General features: G+C 42.0%; 1 protein-coding gene across 2 annotated transcripts; it reads left to right on the top strand.

Moving 5' to 3' along the window:
- The first annotated feature begins 5,989 nt into the window (after positions 1 to 5,989).
- stox2a (storkhead box 2a) lies at positions 5,990 to 18,969 on the top strand. 2 transcript variants are annotated; one of them, XM_050045034.1, is made up of 4 exons: positions 5,990 to 7,745; positions 9,343 to 9,495; positions 12,269 to 14,840; positions 17,715 to 18,969. In XM_050045034.1, exons 1-4 carry the CDS (start codon positions 7,568 to 7,570, stop codon positions 17,914 to 17,916), a joined length of 3,105 nt encoding a protein of 1,034 aa, XP_049900991.1. In that variant the 5' UTR covers positions 5,990 to 7,567; the 3' UTR covers positions 17,917 to 18,969. The 2 variants fall into 2 exon arrangements, with proteins under 2 accessions (XP_049900991.1, XP_049900992.1); XM_050045035.1 differs by having other exon boundaries at positions 5,992 to 6,611; positions 17,715 to 18,968.
- Positions 18,970 to 19,605: the final 636 nt, after the last annotated feature.

The raw sequence follows: 19,605 nt of genomic DNA, 5'->3' as shown, positions 1-19,605 counted from the left end.
TAATGACAGTTATCACCCAAATCTGCAGTTCCCTTTAGTTCTAGAGAGCGTTTTAATGCCCTTCGGCTTACTATATTGGTTCACTCTTACCACTCTCATCGATCTCGATTTCAGCAGCAGCAGGCAGCTGTTCTCAGTAAAAAAAAAAAACTCTATTGAACCCACCGTACACTACCTGCCTCAGCAAATGGCAGATATACACAGGTACCCACTAACAGGTAAACATAGTGGAAGATGTATCGGCTGAAGTGCCAAACATTTCCATCTGGTGGTGGTGGAGACCAAAAACAGAGCTAAAAGGAGCATGACAATTGGACTGACATTAATCAGGTTGCCGAAAATGTGACTGAAAATGAATGCTTACAGTAAAGCTTCAATTAGAAGCCTCGTCCCAATTAAACGCCTGCTACCGTTTGACTAGCCCGGTGTGGCTACGCAGTTTGACAAATAGGCGCCTGTTTCAATTAGACGCCTGGTCTGGTTGCCAAGCAGTTCATTTTTTCATAGAAGTTCTTCGGATGTATAAAGCCGGGTTGTTTGCTACCTTAAATTATGCGTCTATTCCTTGATTACCCTGTAAGTTATTCATATTCATTTAGTCCATAAGGGTCCTCAGATCAAAAGAATGAAAAGTTGTGAATATTGCTTTAACAGGATAAAGTGATGTTGTGTCAGTATGCTGGGTGCTGTAATCCTCGAGTGCCGTAACTCTCCCTCTCTGATGCGCTGTCTGTCGGAGCTAGATCAAATGAATGATTCAAAATTGGTATATTGTCTAAAGCTGAATTTTTGAACAAGTCATACTCATGCTGGTTTAAATAAACAATTTGATTGTATTTCCCATCTTTGCTGAGCATCAGTTTTGTGTGAAAGGAATTAAAGGCCTGTCCCAAATATAGGCCTGTTGAAATCAGTGATTCAAGCAAATAATAGCCCGGGCTCTTAACTGAAGTTTTATGGTATGTTGCTATGAATCTGCTGAATGTTTAAATATGCAGCTGTCTATCATATCAGCTTATGTCAGAGTAGTGTTTTCAGCATGTTTCTGCTGACCGAAGTGGCCAAAACCTTGTAGCTTGTATTTGTGTTACATAATTATCAGTGTCGGGGAAGCTACGTTGAACGCACAGCTTTGCAAACTGCTAGTTACTTCACACTGGATGAAGTTGAACTACAACAAAGATACGTCAAGGAGAAATCTTGCTTGGTTTTCTAAAGTTATTTAGACAAAGTAGTTTTTAAACTGCTTTGTATACAATGATGAAATTGACTATGTGATACTAAATTGCAACAAAATTTAATACAGAAAAGCCACATGCCACAAAAACAGGCCACTCAAATCAGTTAACTACAAAAATTGCCCACTTTTTTACATACATAAATAAAATACCCCACTATAGGGAATGAAAGGAGTATCACCAAGAGTTTTGCAAGATCTCGCAAAAATCTTTTTTCCCCCTCCATGTCCCTTAATGGACTCCATAAAAATTGTTGACACTGTTACACTGTTAATAATACGGATAATTTTTCAACTCAAACTGTAGCATTTGTTTGACTCTTCTGATCAGACCGTAAATTTGAGTGTGTATGGACTTTTCATACACCTCTACAGCTCCCTTTATGTTATCAGATCTCTACATTGAGCTGCTAGACATTGATTTTACGGAACTGAAAACCTTCTATACCTTAGTATCCGTCATAGTCCAAAGGTAAATCTTAAAATAGATTATTTTGTGTCGCCACTGCTTTTTTTTGTGTCTGTCTGTCAGATGAAGTGACGTATACTTTACTGACAACACTGAAGCAAACACTGATAAGCTGTGGAATGTTTGTCTTATAGCTAATAACTCACCAGACCCTATAATGCCAAAACCAACAGAGCTTACATGCTGCTGGTCCACATGCAGATGAGATACTGACAGATTTTTGTGCATTATAAGTTTTCCCACTACAAAACCAGGATAGATATTAACTTAGAACCAGTTGTGCAATTACAATGCATGTCACAGTACAGCAGATTGCGTCACATTATTGTGCAGCATAATCAACCTTTAGTTTAACAGCAAGCTCATGTGAATTCAACCAGGAGTTAAATTTTAACCATTTAGCGTCTTTGAGATGCCCCAGAACAACTCTAGCATGCAAAACATTTTTGGGGTGGTGTTTATTCTAATGAAAAATGTCCTGTAGTAATGATAACAGTATCCAGATGAAAACCACTGCAGTGTTGATCTTTTTAGTGTGAACTGCGAGTTTGTGTGTGACTCATTTTCTCAGCTGTGGTGTCAAGATATGAGTTTGCAAGGCAAGTTCAAACAAAGTTCAGACAAAATGTTCACCATAGACTGTTCATTAAGTTTGTGCATAGACAGTCAGCATTTGGAATAATGTATACCAGAGAGATTATATGATGATATTGTCTTTTATTAACAAGATTTTGGACAAATAAGTATGTTTACTCAGACGCTATTAAGGCTGCAGGGACACAGGAATGGATTAAAATCTCCATCAAGTAAATTATAAATAGCAAACTATATAATTTAAGTTTTCATTTAAGTCAAATAGCTGTTGTGAGATGCATTTTGAGTCATAAGCATATAGTGCATTAACTCATATGACCGCCTCATGTTTACATAATGCAGATTATTCCCCAAACTGCCTGAGAATGTGTTATTAGGGCCGAGAGCCAGAAAGTAGCTGGATTACAACATTTAGACAAAAGTTGTGGATTTTCAGCTGTGTGGAAACAAAGTGGGGTTTTTTTTTTAATACTGACGATTCAATCTGATTAACTGAGGGACTTTGTATCCGCTAGCAGGATATAAACAATGGACTGGGAGGAGTGGGTGCTCGTAAGGAAGGAAAAGTGGAACATTTGTTCAGGAAAACACTATGGCACTGCAGTCCCTGCTGTAGCTCAGGTCTCCACTGGAAGGAAAGGGAGGGTCCCAGTAGAGAATTGGGGGAAATGTTTAAGGCAGCAGAGAGATTTTTGTGCCGTATATCTTAATGTCAGACGTGTTACGTAGGCTGTTGTTGGTGAAAAACTTCTTTTGTCTCTTTAGTCTGTGTCTGGCCTAGGGAGCTTACTGTGAAATAGACATGTGTTGTCATAAATGTTCCACTGGAGGGCAGACCACCGGCAGAAATGGTCCTGTTTGCAAGGAAGTTGGATGAAGTTGTAACAGGCCACAAATCCTTTACTGCCTGACAGCTCAGGACTACTGTCTGAAACAGCAGGATGGTAGTATCCCACTTTTGATTTGTTAATCTGAACACAACGCAACATCCGTGTTGGATTTATCCTGCATGCAGAGTTCATTAAATTACTTTATATGGGTAATATATTGGCAATACAAGCCTTCAGAGACACCCAGTCTGCTTTGATTATTGTCGTCTTACTCTGAACTGATGTACTGCACCTAAAAGGTATTCGATGCACAGCTACAACAACATTAGCCATTAGCAATAGCTTTATGGATGTTGGTCTGTCTGACTTGTAAATCACTGACTTTATCTAGCGCCATCATCAGGTCACATTTTAATTTGTCTAATACTTTGGTTTTGACCGTATAACTGCGAAACTAAGCAATTCAGCTGCACTTTGTGATAAAGGGATACCGATTTACAACCAGCCTTGTGTCGTAACAATGAGGGTAATACATGCAAATGAACTGCAGTAAATGTTCCTCCATTTAATCAGCGGCCAGATCTCCCTGCTCATATCATAGCTCAGATCCACTGGATGATTCATTTTGCATTTGTTGCTCAAACTACATATTGTACTTCCCCATTTTTGTGAGCTAGCCACCACGGATGTAAAAAGTAAAGCCATGCTGTTTCCTGTATTGTAAAAATGGAGGGTGAGGAAACTGAGATCAAACGGTAAAACTAGGCACTGCTGATAAAATATGAAACAAGATTCTGTTCCTGGGTTGATTGTTTCAGGTCTAAAATGTTTTCAGAAACATGTTCTAGCTTACTGTTTAACTGTAAGTTGAGATTGTCTGTTACCAGCCGGCCACCATATTGTTTCCTGTGGAAAACGGCAAAGCTCACATTGAGTCACCCACCTGGGGGAGCATTTATTGGTCCACTGTGGCGCAGTGCATTCTGGTAGTTGTAGGTTTTCTACCTCTTGAGCAAAAGCAAATGCCACAATCCTTCTCCTCTGTTTTCTCTGGTCATTTGGCACCAGTCCTATAACAGATATAGTGGTGTAATGGCGTCCTGAGCAGAGAAGTCATGCTACCTCTGTCTGTGTTGCAATCTGAGCTTCTCTGTGGGTTGATGTTGTGGCCGTGCCAGCTGTTTGTGCATGTTTGTGCATGTGAGTCCCTCTGGCTACCTAATCACTGCCGTTCTGCCCCATCCTCATACGGCAGCAACTGCTGATATCAAGACGACATTATCACAGAGGCATAGCGTCCTACCTCCAGTTCCACCGCCAGCTCCGTTATCAATTTTGCAGTTGTTAGCGCTGCTTATTGAGTTAGGACTGTTAGCTTCTAGCTGCCTGCTCATTCACCTCCATGTTGAGAACCATGTGCAGACAAACCAGCCCCAGACTCTGAATCATATAGACATGCTCTGAATGTAACGCACAGCTCATCTAAGTGCTTATTAGCAAATGTTAGCATGCTAACACACTAGTGAAGAGGGTGAACATGGTAAACATGATACCTGCTTAACATCAACAGTGTCACTGTGAGCATGTTAGCATGCCAGCATTAGCATTTAGCTCAGAGCGCCACCCTGCTGTGCCCAAGTGAAGCCTCACCTAGGCACTAACATGGCTGTAGTCTCGGTAGAAAAACAAAATGTGTTTTCAAAATGTCATCATTCATTTCCACCAGACGTGTATTGAACCTATGAAGGTCTGCTTCGATAATAAAAACATATGAATCACCTCTAGGGCTGTAACTAAGCATCCATTATAATTAGTGATTAATTTTCTGATTATTTTCTCAATTTGTCAATTCATCTGTCTCTGCAAGATTTAAGAAATAGTGAATAATATTGTTATGGTTTCCCATAGCTCAAAGTGATCTCTTCAGATTTCTTGTATCTGACCAGTAGTCCCATGCCTGAAAAAAAGTATTAAATCGTCACATATGAGCAGATGGAACCAGTGGATGTTGAGCATTTTTGATTGAAAAAGGACAGAAACAATGACCCATTCATCAATATTGTTGCTGATTATAATTTTCAGCCAAACAACTAATCACATTTGGAGTCAGCAGGATGTTGTAGGGGTTATCTACAGCCATATTCAAATAATTGTAGTCAGTGTGGATACATACATGTGTTTTTCAGAAAACCTCTTTCCACTATGTGGACATCCTGCTATTTTTTTCCTCCCAGTTTAGTGAGATTGTGCCTTATAGAGCATTTGAAGGATCTCAGATGTTCGCCAGCGATGCAGGAGTATTTTCTGTCCATATAACAGACAGCTCAGTCCTCGTCTATGTGGTGTCTGTCTGCTTCTATCTTGAGTAACTGGCTCTTTAAGGGAACAGCACTCAAAGGTAACAGCTATGAGATCATCGGCTTGCGTCGTCATGGCAACAAAGGCTGTTGCAGCACTACTGAGAAATAAAATGGCTGGCGTGGTGTCGCTCTCCCTCCTCCTCCTCCTCCTCCTCACCCCTCCGTCCCTTCCTCTCCTCTTTCTCTTTGGTATCAGTGAACTGGAGCAGATTGGTTGTGACATCGTCCCCCCCACCCTCCTCCTCCTTCCTCCACCCGTGGCCCGTCCTGCCCTCTCACTTTGCTCCTTATTCTGTCCCTCCAACCGTCCATTCACACTCCACACATGTGAGTCAGCAGGAGTCTGCAGCTAGCAGGAGCTGCCACTCTGGACGTGATTAAGGTGATGCTTTGGGTTTTGTTTTTTTTTCCCTTTTCCACTGACAGCTCCACACAGTATTTGTAACTGAATCAACCGGTGGAAAGCACTAACGAGAAAGACACAAATCAGCACCTTTTGAAATGCTTCCCTTCAGGTTGTGGCCCTGTCAAGTCCTTAGCTTCAGGTGAGAGACAGAGAGAGGAAGGATGGAGGCTAAAGGGGCCCCTCATCCTTCAAGAGCAGAGGTTTGAGGGGAAGAAGCGAGGAAGCAGGGTGAGGGTGGAAATTCGGCCAAAAGATTCAGAGCTTGAGCTATTCCCCGGACATCATCTGAGGGCTGAATATTTTTATGTTTTTTCTAGTGTGTGTTTGGAGCTGTTGATATTTGCTCTCCTCTCTGCCTTATGTATGTCCTCGATCTCTCCCTCTCTCCCTCTCTCTTGCATCCTCCCCTCCCCTCCCCTCAGCCTCAATCACCCAGACACAGACGCATGCATGCTCACGCAGAATCGCGCGCAGCAGGCGGATGCGCGCATACACACTTTCTCTCACACACACATACACACACGTACACACACACACACACACACACACACACACACACACATACTCACACACCCTTCCTGGAGGTGCTGGGAGCAGCTGCAGCATTAGCGTTGAAAGAGATTTGCCGTTGACTGGAGTTTGCATCCCCCCCTGTTAATGAATGGATGCTACGGCGATAGGCTCGGGAGCTTCTTCCGTTGGATTGCGGGAAACGGTGGATATCTATTCTTGAAATTTATTTATTTATTTCTATGCTCTCCATTTTTTTCTCCCCACCCTCTCCTGGTGTGCTGTTGTCGAAAGGACGATGGGGTCTTGTGCTTGATCGGATAAAGATGGAGGTGAACGTGGCGTCTCCGGTGCTTGGCATACTATTGAGGTTTCACTGCCCATTAGGGTGAATGGAGCTTTTATTTCTGTTTTTTTTTTTTAAGTGGGCTCTTTTGTTTTCCGGGGATCGGCCGAGCACTCCTGTGGTGAATTGAGCTATTGTCGAAGACTGGGCCTCTTAAGCTTTGAATCTTTGACCATCCATCCATCCCCTCCCTTCCTTCCCTTGTTACCTTCTACTCAAAAGGAACAAGCAGATCCCAAAACCTCCACTGAAATCTCTCCTCACCGTCCTCCTTGCTTCCAATGCCCCATTTCCCTCATCTCTACCCCTGCCCCCCCACCTCTCTCCTGCTCCCTCCTCCCACATCAGAGCGGCTACGTAATGTGCCTCCCTACGCATGCAAATGGGGATGCTACAAATGGTGGCTGGGACTGATGCCGATGAAAGGGTGATGCCTCGCGCAATCACCTGCACCTCCGCCGCCGCTGCCATCGCTCCAGATCAGCCTGGGAGAGCCCAGCAGCCGATGACAACCACCCACAGTGCGAACACAGTCGTTTGTAGCTTGCTCGTGGATGTAAATGAGACGTGTGTATGTGTGTGAAGGTGCACACTGGTTCCTGCCATGTCTGGTGTGTGATCGCTCTAGCGGGACGTTCTTACTGATGCGGGGGAGGCACTGAGCCTGAGGTTGGTCGACCTCCCCCTGCACACCCCCCCTTCCCCTACCTCCCTCCTTCCTTCCCCCTTCTCCCCCATTCCAACCTCCCCCCTCCCCTCCCTCCCCCTTATCCCAGAAGCCCCAGGGGTGAAGGCCACCTGGTAAAGGGGTCACGATGAAGAAGAACCGCAGCAGCAATCTGCGGCGGGCCTGGCCCAGCTCGGAGCTTACCGAACGCCCGCTGGAGCACAATCTCTCCCGTAGTGAGAAAGACATCCGTGTGCAGAAGCAGCATCTTCCTCCCCCTCCTGCTCCTCATTTCTCTCCGTCCCCGCCAAGTTATCGTGCGCCAGGTGAGTCTGTGACGCTCCCATCACGGGAAGCTCCACCCTCTCACTACGCAGAGCAAAGGCACAGTTTGAATTTGGGGCAAAGGGCAGAGTTCGAAGTGGACAAAATGTGTGTGTTATCAGGTAGGAAATGATATCCTCCCCTTTTCATTACTTCTCTAATTTATTAGACAACATAAAACAGAAATAGAGAAGACGGAGGAACATTTTAGGCACGATTGGACACTAATTTGGCTTGTTTTGAAATATATCTTTCTGCATCTCAGTGGGTCCAAATCCTTCACACTTACTGACATATTTACTTCTTCATATTTACTAACCCATATTTAGAAATATAGATAAAACTAATGGTGCAACACGATGACAAAATGGGCATTCATCAGTTTGTACCATTTAAATAGTTTTTTCCATTATGTATATTTTATGTGTCCAAAAGTTCGGCCACTGTACGACACATCGTTTGCATCACCTTTGCGCCAAATTTTCGTGACAATTTATACTTTGTGTTTGTTGAGATTACGCAAGGGCTTCAAGGCCGTCTCACATCGCAAAAATCAGATCCTTTCTGTGTCTTTTATTAGAAATATCTGCGTATTTTTCTGCTGCTTTCTTGCTCCATTGTAAGATATGAAACCAATACTACAACCTCATTCAACCTCAGTCCCATACTATATGATGCTATACAAGCACAGGACAGGGGGATTTTTTTGGGAACAGATTCACTGGCAGATCCAGCTTTTCTCATGTTTACTAAAAAAAAAAAAAAAAATGAGTAAAGCCCTCATAAAGCCACATAAAGCTTAAGGGGCTGTGATACTAAGCAGAGATAACGTCATCGTGTTGCTTAACTGACCATTCAGCTGAGTGTGGTGAGGAGGCAGGGCCCTGCACAGATCTCAGCTCAGGTAACAGAAGTGCGGAGAGTAAAATGATAACAAAACTTATTTAAAAAGACAACAGTGATCAATAAGGCAACATTAATTCTGTTGGTTATATATAGATATTAGCATAGGAGGCTTTCATGGTGTATTTTCTATACTGTATTGCGTGATTTACTATCGATCACCAGATTTAGGTCAGAGGACAGGGTCAGCTACAGCACAGATGCTGCAGTAGATTCAGTGTGTTGCTTTACAACCTTTCAGCAGGGCAGATGTTTGCTCTCACGGGGGCTTGAAGCCGGGCCGTCTGGTTGTAGGATGATCTCACTACTCACTACTACTGACAGCAAAGCCAGCTTAATTCAACAAAGGCAAACAGGGAATTTCTGTGTGTAAGCTCTCAACGTGGCGCTGAAGTCAGTAATATTTTGTTATATGTCAAATAAGTTGGGTTTGATCGGGTGAGCTTCATTTTCTGTTGAATAACGAGGTTTGCAGGTGATCTCACGCTACGGTTGCTGCAGCAGCTTTGCTAACCTACGAGAAACAGGAGGAACGAGAGGCTAAAGGAAGCACAGAGAGGAGGGGTGGAGCTCTGCGAGGCAGCATGCAAACTGCTGCCGTTTGACCATTACATCATAGCTTCACACGCTGCGCCTGCTGTTCATTCATGATCTAACAGTTGTGCCTCCTCCTCCTCCTCCTCCTCCCCCCTGCAGGTGACGTGTCTCCGATCAGTATGTCACCTATCAGCCAGTCACAGTTCATCCCGCTGGGGGAGATCTTGTGCCTGGCCATCTCTGCTATGAACTCTGCCCACAAGCCTGTCAACCAGGAGGCTCTGGTGGAGCACCTCACTGCCAGCTTCCCAGGTACGCTCCTCTGACCTCGTTTTTAAAATGGGACTGCGCTAAAGCATGCAGAGACATTATATGGCATATGTCGTTGGTATCTGCAAAAACTGCTAATGTGCTAAGATAGATATGATGATAACATACACCTGTCCATGTGTCACAGCTTGGTTTATCATCATCTGATTTGTTGCTTCTTAACAACCTCTCACTAATATTTCATGTTATACAATCTAACATAAAAACCAGGTTCAAAGAGCGAAGCGCTGATCTATGTAGGCTTTAAACATCTATTGATCTCCCCTGAGGGCTCTGACACATTTAGTGATTCATTGAGAATTAAAATATTTCACTCCAACAGCATCATAATGATTCAACAGGAATAGATCTGAAATGATTAGTTGATTAGTCAATCAACAGAAAATGAATCGGCAACTATTTTGATAATCAACTAATCATTTGTTCCAGCACAAATGCCACACATTCACTGTTGTCGGTTTCTAAGATGTGAGGATCTGCTGCTTCTCTCTGTCATATATGATAGTAAACAGAATACCTTTGGAATCTGGACTGTTGTTTGGACAAAATAAGACATCTGAAGAGGTCTCGCTGGGCTCTGAGAAATCATGGCGGACATATTTGATAATTTTATGACAATATATAGACGTATATATAGAAGTAACTGCAGCCCTGAATTTGAAAATGAAATCCGCCATTAGTGAAACAGGTCTAAAATGTACTAAAACAGTCAACATCTTCAGCTCTCTGTCCCATCCTCCTCTCCCATGTTTTACCCTTACACTGTTTTTGGTTTTCATAAACACACATTGATTTATGTGACACTGTTTATTATTTTGTAGTTTGGATATTCTGTTGATAAAGTGATTTGAGGAACGTAAACCAGTACATTTACGTAAAAAACACCTGACCAGTATTTATTGATAAACTTGAATATGGTGACATCATGCAAATAGCACATTTAATGTTGTTGCAAATTATCTAATCTTATTAGTGCTGGGCAGTAGAGAAAATCAATATCTTTCCTTAATGAACAGGGTTTTTAAAAATGATTTCTAATAGCAGTTCTCACATAGAGAAAACAAAGATTTCTCAGGGTGTTTTTAAACTAGGTTGTGTTTTTTTACTCTCAAAATTGTTGCGTTATTTGAAAAAATGTTGTCATGTCGTTTATTTTTCATGGTTTGAATATACTTATAGTTGTTAATAGTACAGTCATTTCTTCTTTACTTCCAGTGTCACTCTTAATTTTGGTGAAACAAGCCTAAAATAAAGAAAAAAATACAAAGGTTTAGAAGCACTGGTTTATCCACTGTGTAACTGAGTTGTCGGTCAAATTTAATGGGAAGCGTGTTCCTCAAATTCGTCTTTACTTCCATACCATGCCACAGTGGAAGGGAGTTGAACTTATAGATTGCATCATTTCTGTGTAACGGGTGATGTAATGTCATGCAACACAGCGCCCTGCCAGACAAAGGTTATGAATGGTGTTTGAAATGGACTACTGTAAATGTTGATTTAGTTAATTTATATAAGCTAAGCTCTTGAGGTGATTAAATATCCTCAGGAGTCATCTGGGAATGGGAGTGTTTAGTTTATTAAGTAGCTGTTGTTTTTACATACAGATTAAATCTTAGATTGCGCTAGGGTGTCATTATTTTAGCAGAAACAAGTCATGGACATTCCTTAAAATGTATGAGAATTTGTGTGATCTCTTGTTGGGTGAATTAAAGAAAGATTATTCAGCAAATAAATAAATAAATGCCAGTTTGTGTAAAATTAACCTCAAACTTTTTAAGGAGTTGCAAAAAGACCTGCAATTATTTTTAGCAGTTTCTCGAGGATTTAAAAAAATATATATAAATTACGTTACATTTCTATTTTATTTTATCATTAATTTAATGTACATATATATATATATATATATAAAAACATAAAGGAACATTCAAAGTAACAGCTGTTAAAAAAAAACTCCGATGTACCCACCAGTGGTTCTGTGAACAAATAATTTATTCAAGTGCTGTCACCCAAAATTAAAACCAACTTTAAGTTCAGTTTAAATTCTTATCAGATCACAACGTTTCCAAATATACCAAATGTGTCATGCTCCACTTTAGATAAATGTGAAGAAAACACAATATATCTACAATATGTGACGTAATGGTGCATCCATGAAAAACTTTGAGCAGTCTATTTTAAAAAATGTGATGGGAAATTTAAGGGGAAAATTTTACAGTAGTAGTTAACGGTACTTCAGTTTAGTTGGATATTAAAACATGTCTCAATGATTAGTTATTTGTTTTGTTTTTTTGTTTTTTAACCATACTTGGGTTCAGCCATGCTCCGAAAGAAATGAATAAACCCCTCACACCATCCTCACCCGTCTTTCACTCATAATTTGTTTTTATATTCGGTTTGCCTCTGGTGTGATATACATGTCTGATCTACATTTTAATTGATGTTAAAACATGCATTTGGTGACTGAAACATCATGGAAGCACCACCTTTTATTCATATTAAAATAGCCCTCAAGCTAGTTTTTTGTTGTTGCTCCTTGAGAAGCCATTTTTGTATAAATTTTCAAGCAGCAGTTCTCACTTTTAACTTTAGAGTTTTTTCTTAAACTATAATCTGATAGTTTATTAGTAAATAACAAAACTAGTAAATTTTGATTATTTTACTGTCTGAACAAAATGTCCTGTGTTTGAGCAGTTTAAATATGAATACAATCTTTAACTGAAATTTCTAAACGCTGTGTGATCTGTGTTTCCTGCAGGCGTGCCTACACCCAGCTCAGAGGTTCTGAGACATACCCTGAACATGCTGGTGCGAGAGAGGAAGATCTACCCAACTCCAGAGGGCTACTTCATTGTCACCCCCCAGACCTACTTTATCACTCCTTCCCTCATCAGAACCAACAACAAGTGGTATCACCTGGATGATCGGCTCCAAGAGCGCCAGCCACAACAGTCACAGCAGCAGCAGCAACAACAACAACAACAACAACAGCAACAACAACAACAACAACAACAACAACAACAGCAGCAGCAGCAACCTCAGCAATGCACTTCGCCACAGTCTGGCAACGCAACGCCATCCACACCTGGCTGCCTGAGAGAGAGGCCTCCTCGCAAGAATCACAATGACTCATACAACTCCTATCGCGAAGACTCGTCCAGACTTCACAGCAGTAAGTCACCAAAGGAGCACAGGGGAGATTCTTATCAAACTAAGCCGCCCAAGGATCACAACGGCGGGGAACCTCCACCAAGCACTTCAGCCAAGGAGCACCGAGGAGAACCGCCGTCATACCCTTATCCCCCTCTTCCCACCTCCCCTCCTGTCCAGCAACCGCCGCCTCAAGAGCCCGCTGATAAGAGCAAAAGCATCACTTCTTTTCCTTATAAAACTGACACTCTGACCAAAAAGAAAGAAGGAAGTGGTGGCGGCGGAAGTGGTGAGAAGCAATCCAAAAGGTTCGGTCTCAGGCTCTTCAGGCTGAGTTTCAAGAAGGACAAAATGAGGCAGCTGGCCACCTTCTCAGCCCAGTTCCCCCCAGAGGAGTGGCCTCTTCGTGACGAGGAAGTGCCAACCACGCCCATTCCCCGCGAGGTGGAGATGGAGATAATCCGCCGAATCAACCCTGACCTAACAGTGGAGAATGTGGCAAGGCACACGGCGGTGATGAAGAGGCTGGAGGAAGAGCGTACGCAGAAGAACAAGGCGGGGTCTTCAGCCCAGCACAGTGCACGAAGCAGGAGGGGGAGGGGCCACAGGAGGGCCCCACATGGTAAGTCTCGTTCACACAGCAAGCCCCGCACCTCCAGGGGAGACCCGTCTGAGGGCTCAAACTGGGACCTTTTGTTCATGGAAAGAGATTACCGCTTCTTTAGCCACTCGTTAGTTCGCTCGCCTCGGGAGGCCATGTACACCTTGGAGCGCAGGCGAAGTGGAGGTGCAACATACCTGGTCCATAGCAACCCCAACATTACTGAATCGTACTGCCCTGTTACCCCTGAGTGGGACGTGTCTGGGGAGCTAGCCAAGAGACGGACGGAGATGCCCTTCCCTGAGCCGTCGCGCGGGACATGCCAGTCCAGAGTGCAGAGAAGTCACAGTCACAATCAGGACAGGAAGTCGCGTCACGAGAGGTCAGATCAAGCTAAAGAACGCTCTCGATCCATGGACAACTCCCTCAAGGGCCCGTCGCTGGGGGCGCCAGAAGACTTCGAACCCACTCTGGAGGAGCGTAGTCATTACTACACTGATGATGGCACCCTGCGCGCCACGCAGAAATCCTCCCACTACTCAAGGATCATGTTCTCTGCTGCTAAGTTCCACTCTGATTTTAATGTGCCTGATTTGGGGAAAGGGAGTTTGGACGAGTCAAGGATCCGGAGTACAATGGAGAGGAACAAAAGCAGAGACAGCTTGCCAACGTACAATGAGCTAATGGGACTTTCTCCTAAGCCCTCAACAGATGAGTACTTCCAGTGCAATACGTCAAATGAAACAATCCTAACTGCCCCTTCGCCTCAGGCAAAATCAGAATATGACACATTAACCTCATCAGGGGGACTCCGAAAGGGCTCTCCGGCTGACCGCCAAACGCCTCACCTCACCTCTCCTCACACGATGGAGTACAAAGAGGACTTGTCGGCAGCAAAGGGACAGAACGGCTCGGTGCGACTGACGCCAAGCCAGACGCCAGAGCCGGTGCAAAATGCCCGTTTGACGCCACACCAACACAATGTAGATCCCGGAGGGGGAGGAGGCGGTATGGTGATCAAGAGGAAAGAGATCTTCAGCAAGGACACTTTGTTCAAACCTCCACACAATGCCTTGTCCACAGGCTACGTGGACAGCAGCTACACCAAGTCCGGCACATTGCGGAAAGCCTCACATGCCAAATCAACAGAGGCCCTAGACAATCCTGAGCCCCAGCAGCCTTCCAATTCAGCCACTTCCTCACCGGCAGTTTTACAGGGCTGCTTAGAGCCAACAGTCCCCTCCGCCTCCTTTGACTATTATAATGTATCAGATGATGAGGAAGAAGAAGAGGCAGAGGAGGACTCGCACAAAGAGTTGGCGACGGCAGAGGACAACAAAGACCACGGGGAAGTGGGTGGTAACGGTGGAGGCGGTGGTGGTGGTGGGGAGGGAACCATGCAGTGGCTACTGGAGCGGGAGAAGGAGCATGATCTGCAGCGGAAACTGGAGACCAATCTGACCTTACTCAGCCCCAAGGAGACGGAGAACAGCAGCAGCCAGAAGTCGGCCCACTCTGCCCGTTTGGACAGCATGGACAGCAGCAGTGTCACGGTGGACAGCGGATTCAACTCCCCCAGGTATGTGCTACAGTGAGCTGTGACACCAGTCAAACTGTTTGTTATTAAAATGTTAAGTCTTGGCATTGTTGGTGAAGTGTGGGAGGTAAACTCTGGTAGAACACAGTGGGACCTAAAATATCCCAAAATGTCTGGATTGCTGTCAAACCACGTGGACACATGGGTTGAAACTTAAGTAAAAATCACTCCATTTTTTAAAAGCAAAATGATAGGTGGTGGTAACCGAACGCTTCAAGGCCAAAATAATCTTTTTAAAGAGTTTAAAATAAGAATAATTTTACCCTGAGGTCCATTCACTCACTTTTTTGAGCATTTAGCTCTCAGTTTTCCTCAGTGGGTGAAGTTTGCACAGTCTTCATCATGTGACTGAAGTATGGGGGTTGATATATGCATCAAATTCAGGTCTTGACTTTATCTACACACAATGGCCCCTTTTTAAGATACACCTGTACAATGTGATTCAATCAATCCTATACAGTATCTGCCTTTAAGAAGGCCTGTACCAGTGTACCTAATAAAGTGGGCACTAAGTGTTTGTCTGTGTTGATATTAAATATAATGTTTTGCAATTTTAGGAGCAGCTTTCACTGACATGTTCCTATGGTTCTATTTAATCAGAAAAATGTTGGTAAAAGAGTGATAAGGACCAGTTTTACTGCCTCAACAAAAGTCATTTCTGAGGGAGAATCCACTCAAGATTGAACAAATTTCAGTCTATGAGCTCATTAGCTGATCAAAACACACACATTCTGAAATTAAACTAATTTGATCACATATTCTGACTTCTTTTGTTACTACCAGTTTCAAGCTAAACAATAAACAAGGGGAGATAGGGAGAAAATCAAATTACACAATATTTGTTTACCAAATACCTAGGGGTGGGAATCACCACAGGATCCATGATACGATACTATCAGGATACTTAAGTCATGATACAATATTATTGTGATTTTAAATATGTTGCAATATGCTGAGTATTGCAATAAAATATATTATGATATATTGTGATTTATTTCCTTTTCTTTTTTTTTCAACTGTAAATTATGTCCCCAAAGGAAAACTTTGTCAACACCTGTTGTACCTAATAAGATAATGTTTTCAGGCTGTTCATTTCATTTCAGTCAATTTTTTTTTCAACAGCAAAATGTATGTAGTGGATTGAAAAAAAACAACTGATTATATTATTCTAGGAGGCTACCTAAAGTTTATTTTTGTATTTGTCATATTAATAATTTGTATGATAAAAAAAAATTGATATTTGGCACTGTATGACGATACGATATTGCCGCACAAAAATATTGCGGTACTATGCTGCATCAATCATACATCAGGTGTATAAATAACTAGATTGGTATTTAAAGAAACTTTCCCTCATCTTGATGATAACAATGCCGTACTAACCTTTGGAAATGATTCTAATAAATTAATGTTTTTGTCTTAACTTTGGATGAAACAGACCATAATCATAGTAACAAATGACTTCTTTGTAAACACATGTTATGTACATAAAAAAAGAGCCTAAGTGAATGACACATGGATAAGAAGAATAGTTTCATCTCTAGATAAACAACTGGAACATGAGGAACTGGAACAATGAGGAATCGAGCCATCTCTGCTTCTTCAGTAGTAGAATTAAATACAATACAAGTAAATACGTTTTTCCAGACAGTGACCAGAAGAGATAACTTTACTAATGTGATATTGCACTTCCATAAAGTTGTTGGACCAATTAAAACAATAGTCAAAATCAAAGCAGCAGTGGCAGAGATTGAACCCTGAGATATCCTGACTTGTTATGCATTAAACTCCAAATACACTTCCCATAATGCAACTCAGTGCCATCTGTCATTAGCAAGAGCAGCACTGGGCTTTGAGGCCAATTTTACATAGAGGTCAAAGGTGGAATTATAAAGGCAGGGTCCGTCACATGATGCCATGGAGCAAAAAGGTTTTTTTTCCCATAGACTTACATTGTGAAAGAGACGTCTGTAAATCAGTGTGTACACTTTTTGAGCGTCAATGACTTGTTTCATTATCAGGTTTTGATCCATTTGGTCAGATAACATTTCCAAAGTCTGAAAGAGTGGCACGGTTGAATCATTTTTATCTCCCATTCAAGTTAGCAGAGGGCTAAACTGGAAGTTAGCCGCTCGGCCAGCATTTTAAACCTCAGAAGTTAAACTTTTTTGGCCTCTTGGGCTACCAAGCAACGCTCATAGGAGTGAGTGGGGCCTTGCCTCCAACATTGTATCCAGTTCTCTTTTTACATCCATGATCATTGGACCCTCCGACCTGTAACACGAGCTTTCTGTCAAAAATTTCTCAACCTGAGATAAGAGAAAATAACCCTGATGACATCATCTGAGTTTTAGAACGCTCCCTCCAGAGCCATAGAAGACATTATACAACTGTTTTCACGGGCTGGTCTTCATGTGAAACATTAATGGAACGCTCATTTCATACATGCCATTAAAAAAATGCCACATATGTTAAGTATGCTTCTGAGATAGCGTACACTTGAGACATAAATGTTGGGCTGAAATGAGGAATATAGAACAATTATAACACATATTTGTAGTGTATAAATGTTGTGATTTCATTTATTATCAACTCCTAAAATATTTAAGTCTTACACTTTTACTCAAAGTTGCTTTTAAGTATTTTTTTTTAAATATATCTTTATGTGTTTCCAGGGTGAATGACATAAAAAGCTTCTTTTATTACTCTCAGTAACTATAATGTATCTGCTTTTTTCTTCACTAGTTGCAATTAATCTTAGTGGTAGATTATTCTTCTCTCTAGCCAAGCACCACTTCTGTGTTTTTCCGTGTATTATGAAAGCAAACACTCGACTTTCTGTTGTCTCCTGTGCAGGACGCGTGAAAGCCTTGCATCCAACACATCCAGCATAGTGGAAAGCAATAGACGGCAGAATCCAGCTCTGAGCCCCGGCCACATCGGCACCAGTGGCATCGGACTGCCATTCAGCTTTCGTGCCATCCCAGAACCCCCCACCACGCAGCCTGAGAAACTCCAGAAGTCATCGAACTGCCTGGCCTCCATCACCAGCGTCTGACAGGCAGCACGGACTGAGACCATGAACGATGGTGGAGGAGAGAGAAAGTGAGGTGTTTCACCATTTTGACCATCACTTTCCTCAACCAATACACACACACACATACACATAAACACACACACAGTCACACACATCTTCAGACTCCTGAGAATCCATTTACTGGGACTGTTACAAAAACAGGCATGGCTTCAAGAGACTGTTCCCACAGCTTCAAGAACTTTACTGCAAAAAAGAGAAGAAAAACTACAGATTATCAAGACCACTGTAGGTGAGGACACCTACCAGAAGTACTTTGATTTTTGGTGACATGGACTCTAGTTTGGCTTATATCAAGATTCTTGACTATTGGTATTGGAAAGTAGTAGACTATAGGATTCAAGTTACATTTGGAAATATCAAAAAACTTTTTATATTACTTAACAATACATGTCCAATTAAATGTTCTCCTTCCTGAAATAGCGTCAAGTTCTTCAGGACGATTCAATGTATCAGCACAATGTCGAGACAATAAAAGTTGATCCTGAGAACAACGAATGAAAGATATAAAAACATAAATCAGCTCAGATTTGTGTACCGCAATGCAAATGATGTATGTATACTCGATACTTTTGATATCCTAATTATTATAATGGTGGTATTAAAGATGCTATGTGACCAAAAAATGATGTTTGGACAGAATGAGCTGCACCTCACCCCGCTCGCATGTACATCACAGACACCTCACAAAACAGTCTCACCATTATTTACTGTCTGATGTAGAGCTTTGAGTCATATCTATGCCTACTTTCCAGGGAAGTGTGTGTTTTCTGAGCACTTTAAGGAATTTTGTTCTTCGTGATTGAGCCCAAGAGTTTAGATTAAAATCCATTCGTGGCCTCAGAAACAGCAGTTAAGGAAACAATCCTACCACAAGGTCCATTTGTGACTGTTCTGGAGCTTTCAGTCACATCACATGATCTTCCTCAACATAAAATCAGTCTCAATGCAGTCATTAGGAGGAACTGATTTTAATTATTAATAGGTTTCATGAGTTTAAAGTGTGGTAATATTATAAAAATGTTTGTTTTTGAAAGGATATTCTGAGCTTTTTGAGTCACTTTTGCTTCTAGCTTTCACTTCTTTCCTCCATGAAACAGCATAGACTTGCTGCATTGTGGGAATTGTAGGCAGAATGGGTAGACTGTAACCACAAGCGCTACAACTTTCAAACTTTAAATGGTCAGTTCATCCAAATTTAATTTTACATTTCCACTAGATAACAGTTCAAAACCTCGGGTTGTCGAAAGTTGATCAATTAATGAGTCAATCAACATAAACTTAATCAGCATCTATTTTGATAATTAGGTCTTTATATAAGACAGAAACTACAAATGTTAATATTTCCTGCTTTTCATCGTTGTGCAAAGTACATTTTAAGGCATCTGCATGAGCTTTGGGATGTTCTGAGGGGTATATAGACCCAAAAATTAAAGGTAGATTAATCAATAATGAAAATGACAACTAGCTGCAACCCTACACATGATGCACTGTGGGAACTGTAGGCAGAATCAGTAGTATATGTGACTATAGTTGCTGTAACTGCAGGAGATGTGGATGCCAGTTAAAGAGTTTAAATGGTTACTTCAGTAAAATCTTGATTTGCTGACCCTGGGGTCTGGGCATGATCCAGAGTAACCAGGACATTGTCTC

The sequence above is a fragment of the Epinephelus moara genome, chromosome 5 (genome assembly GCF_006386435.1).
Source record: "Epinephelus moara isolate mb chromosome 5, YSFRI_EMoa_1.0, whole genome shotgun sequence".
Taxonomy (NCBI): domain Eukaryota; kingdom Metazoa; phylum Chordata; class Actinopteri; order Perciformes; family Serranidae; genus Epinephelus; species Epinephelus moara.
Note: the sequence above shows the minus strand (reverse complement) of the source record. Positions and strands in the feature narration are given on the sequence as shown.

Bases quoted from the DNA above. Each gene is read 5' to 3' on its own strand.
- stox2a (XM_050045034.1), top strand. From the start codon at position 7,568: ATGAAGAAGAACCGCAGCAGCAATCTGCGGCGGGCCTGGCCCAGCTCG. The intron at 9,496-12,268 runs GTACGCTCCTCT...TGTTTCCTGCAG, and splicing joins CCTCACTGCCAGCTTCCCAG to GCGTGCCTACACCCAGCTCA. The intron at 14,841-17,714 runs GTATGTGCTACA...TCTCCTGTGCAG, and splicing joins AGCGGATTCAACTCCCCCAG to GACGCGTGAAAGCCTTGCAT.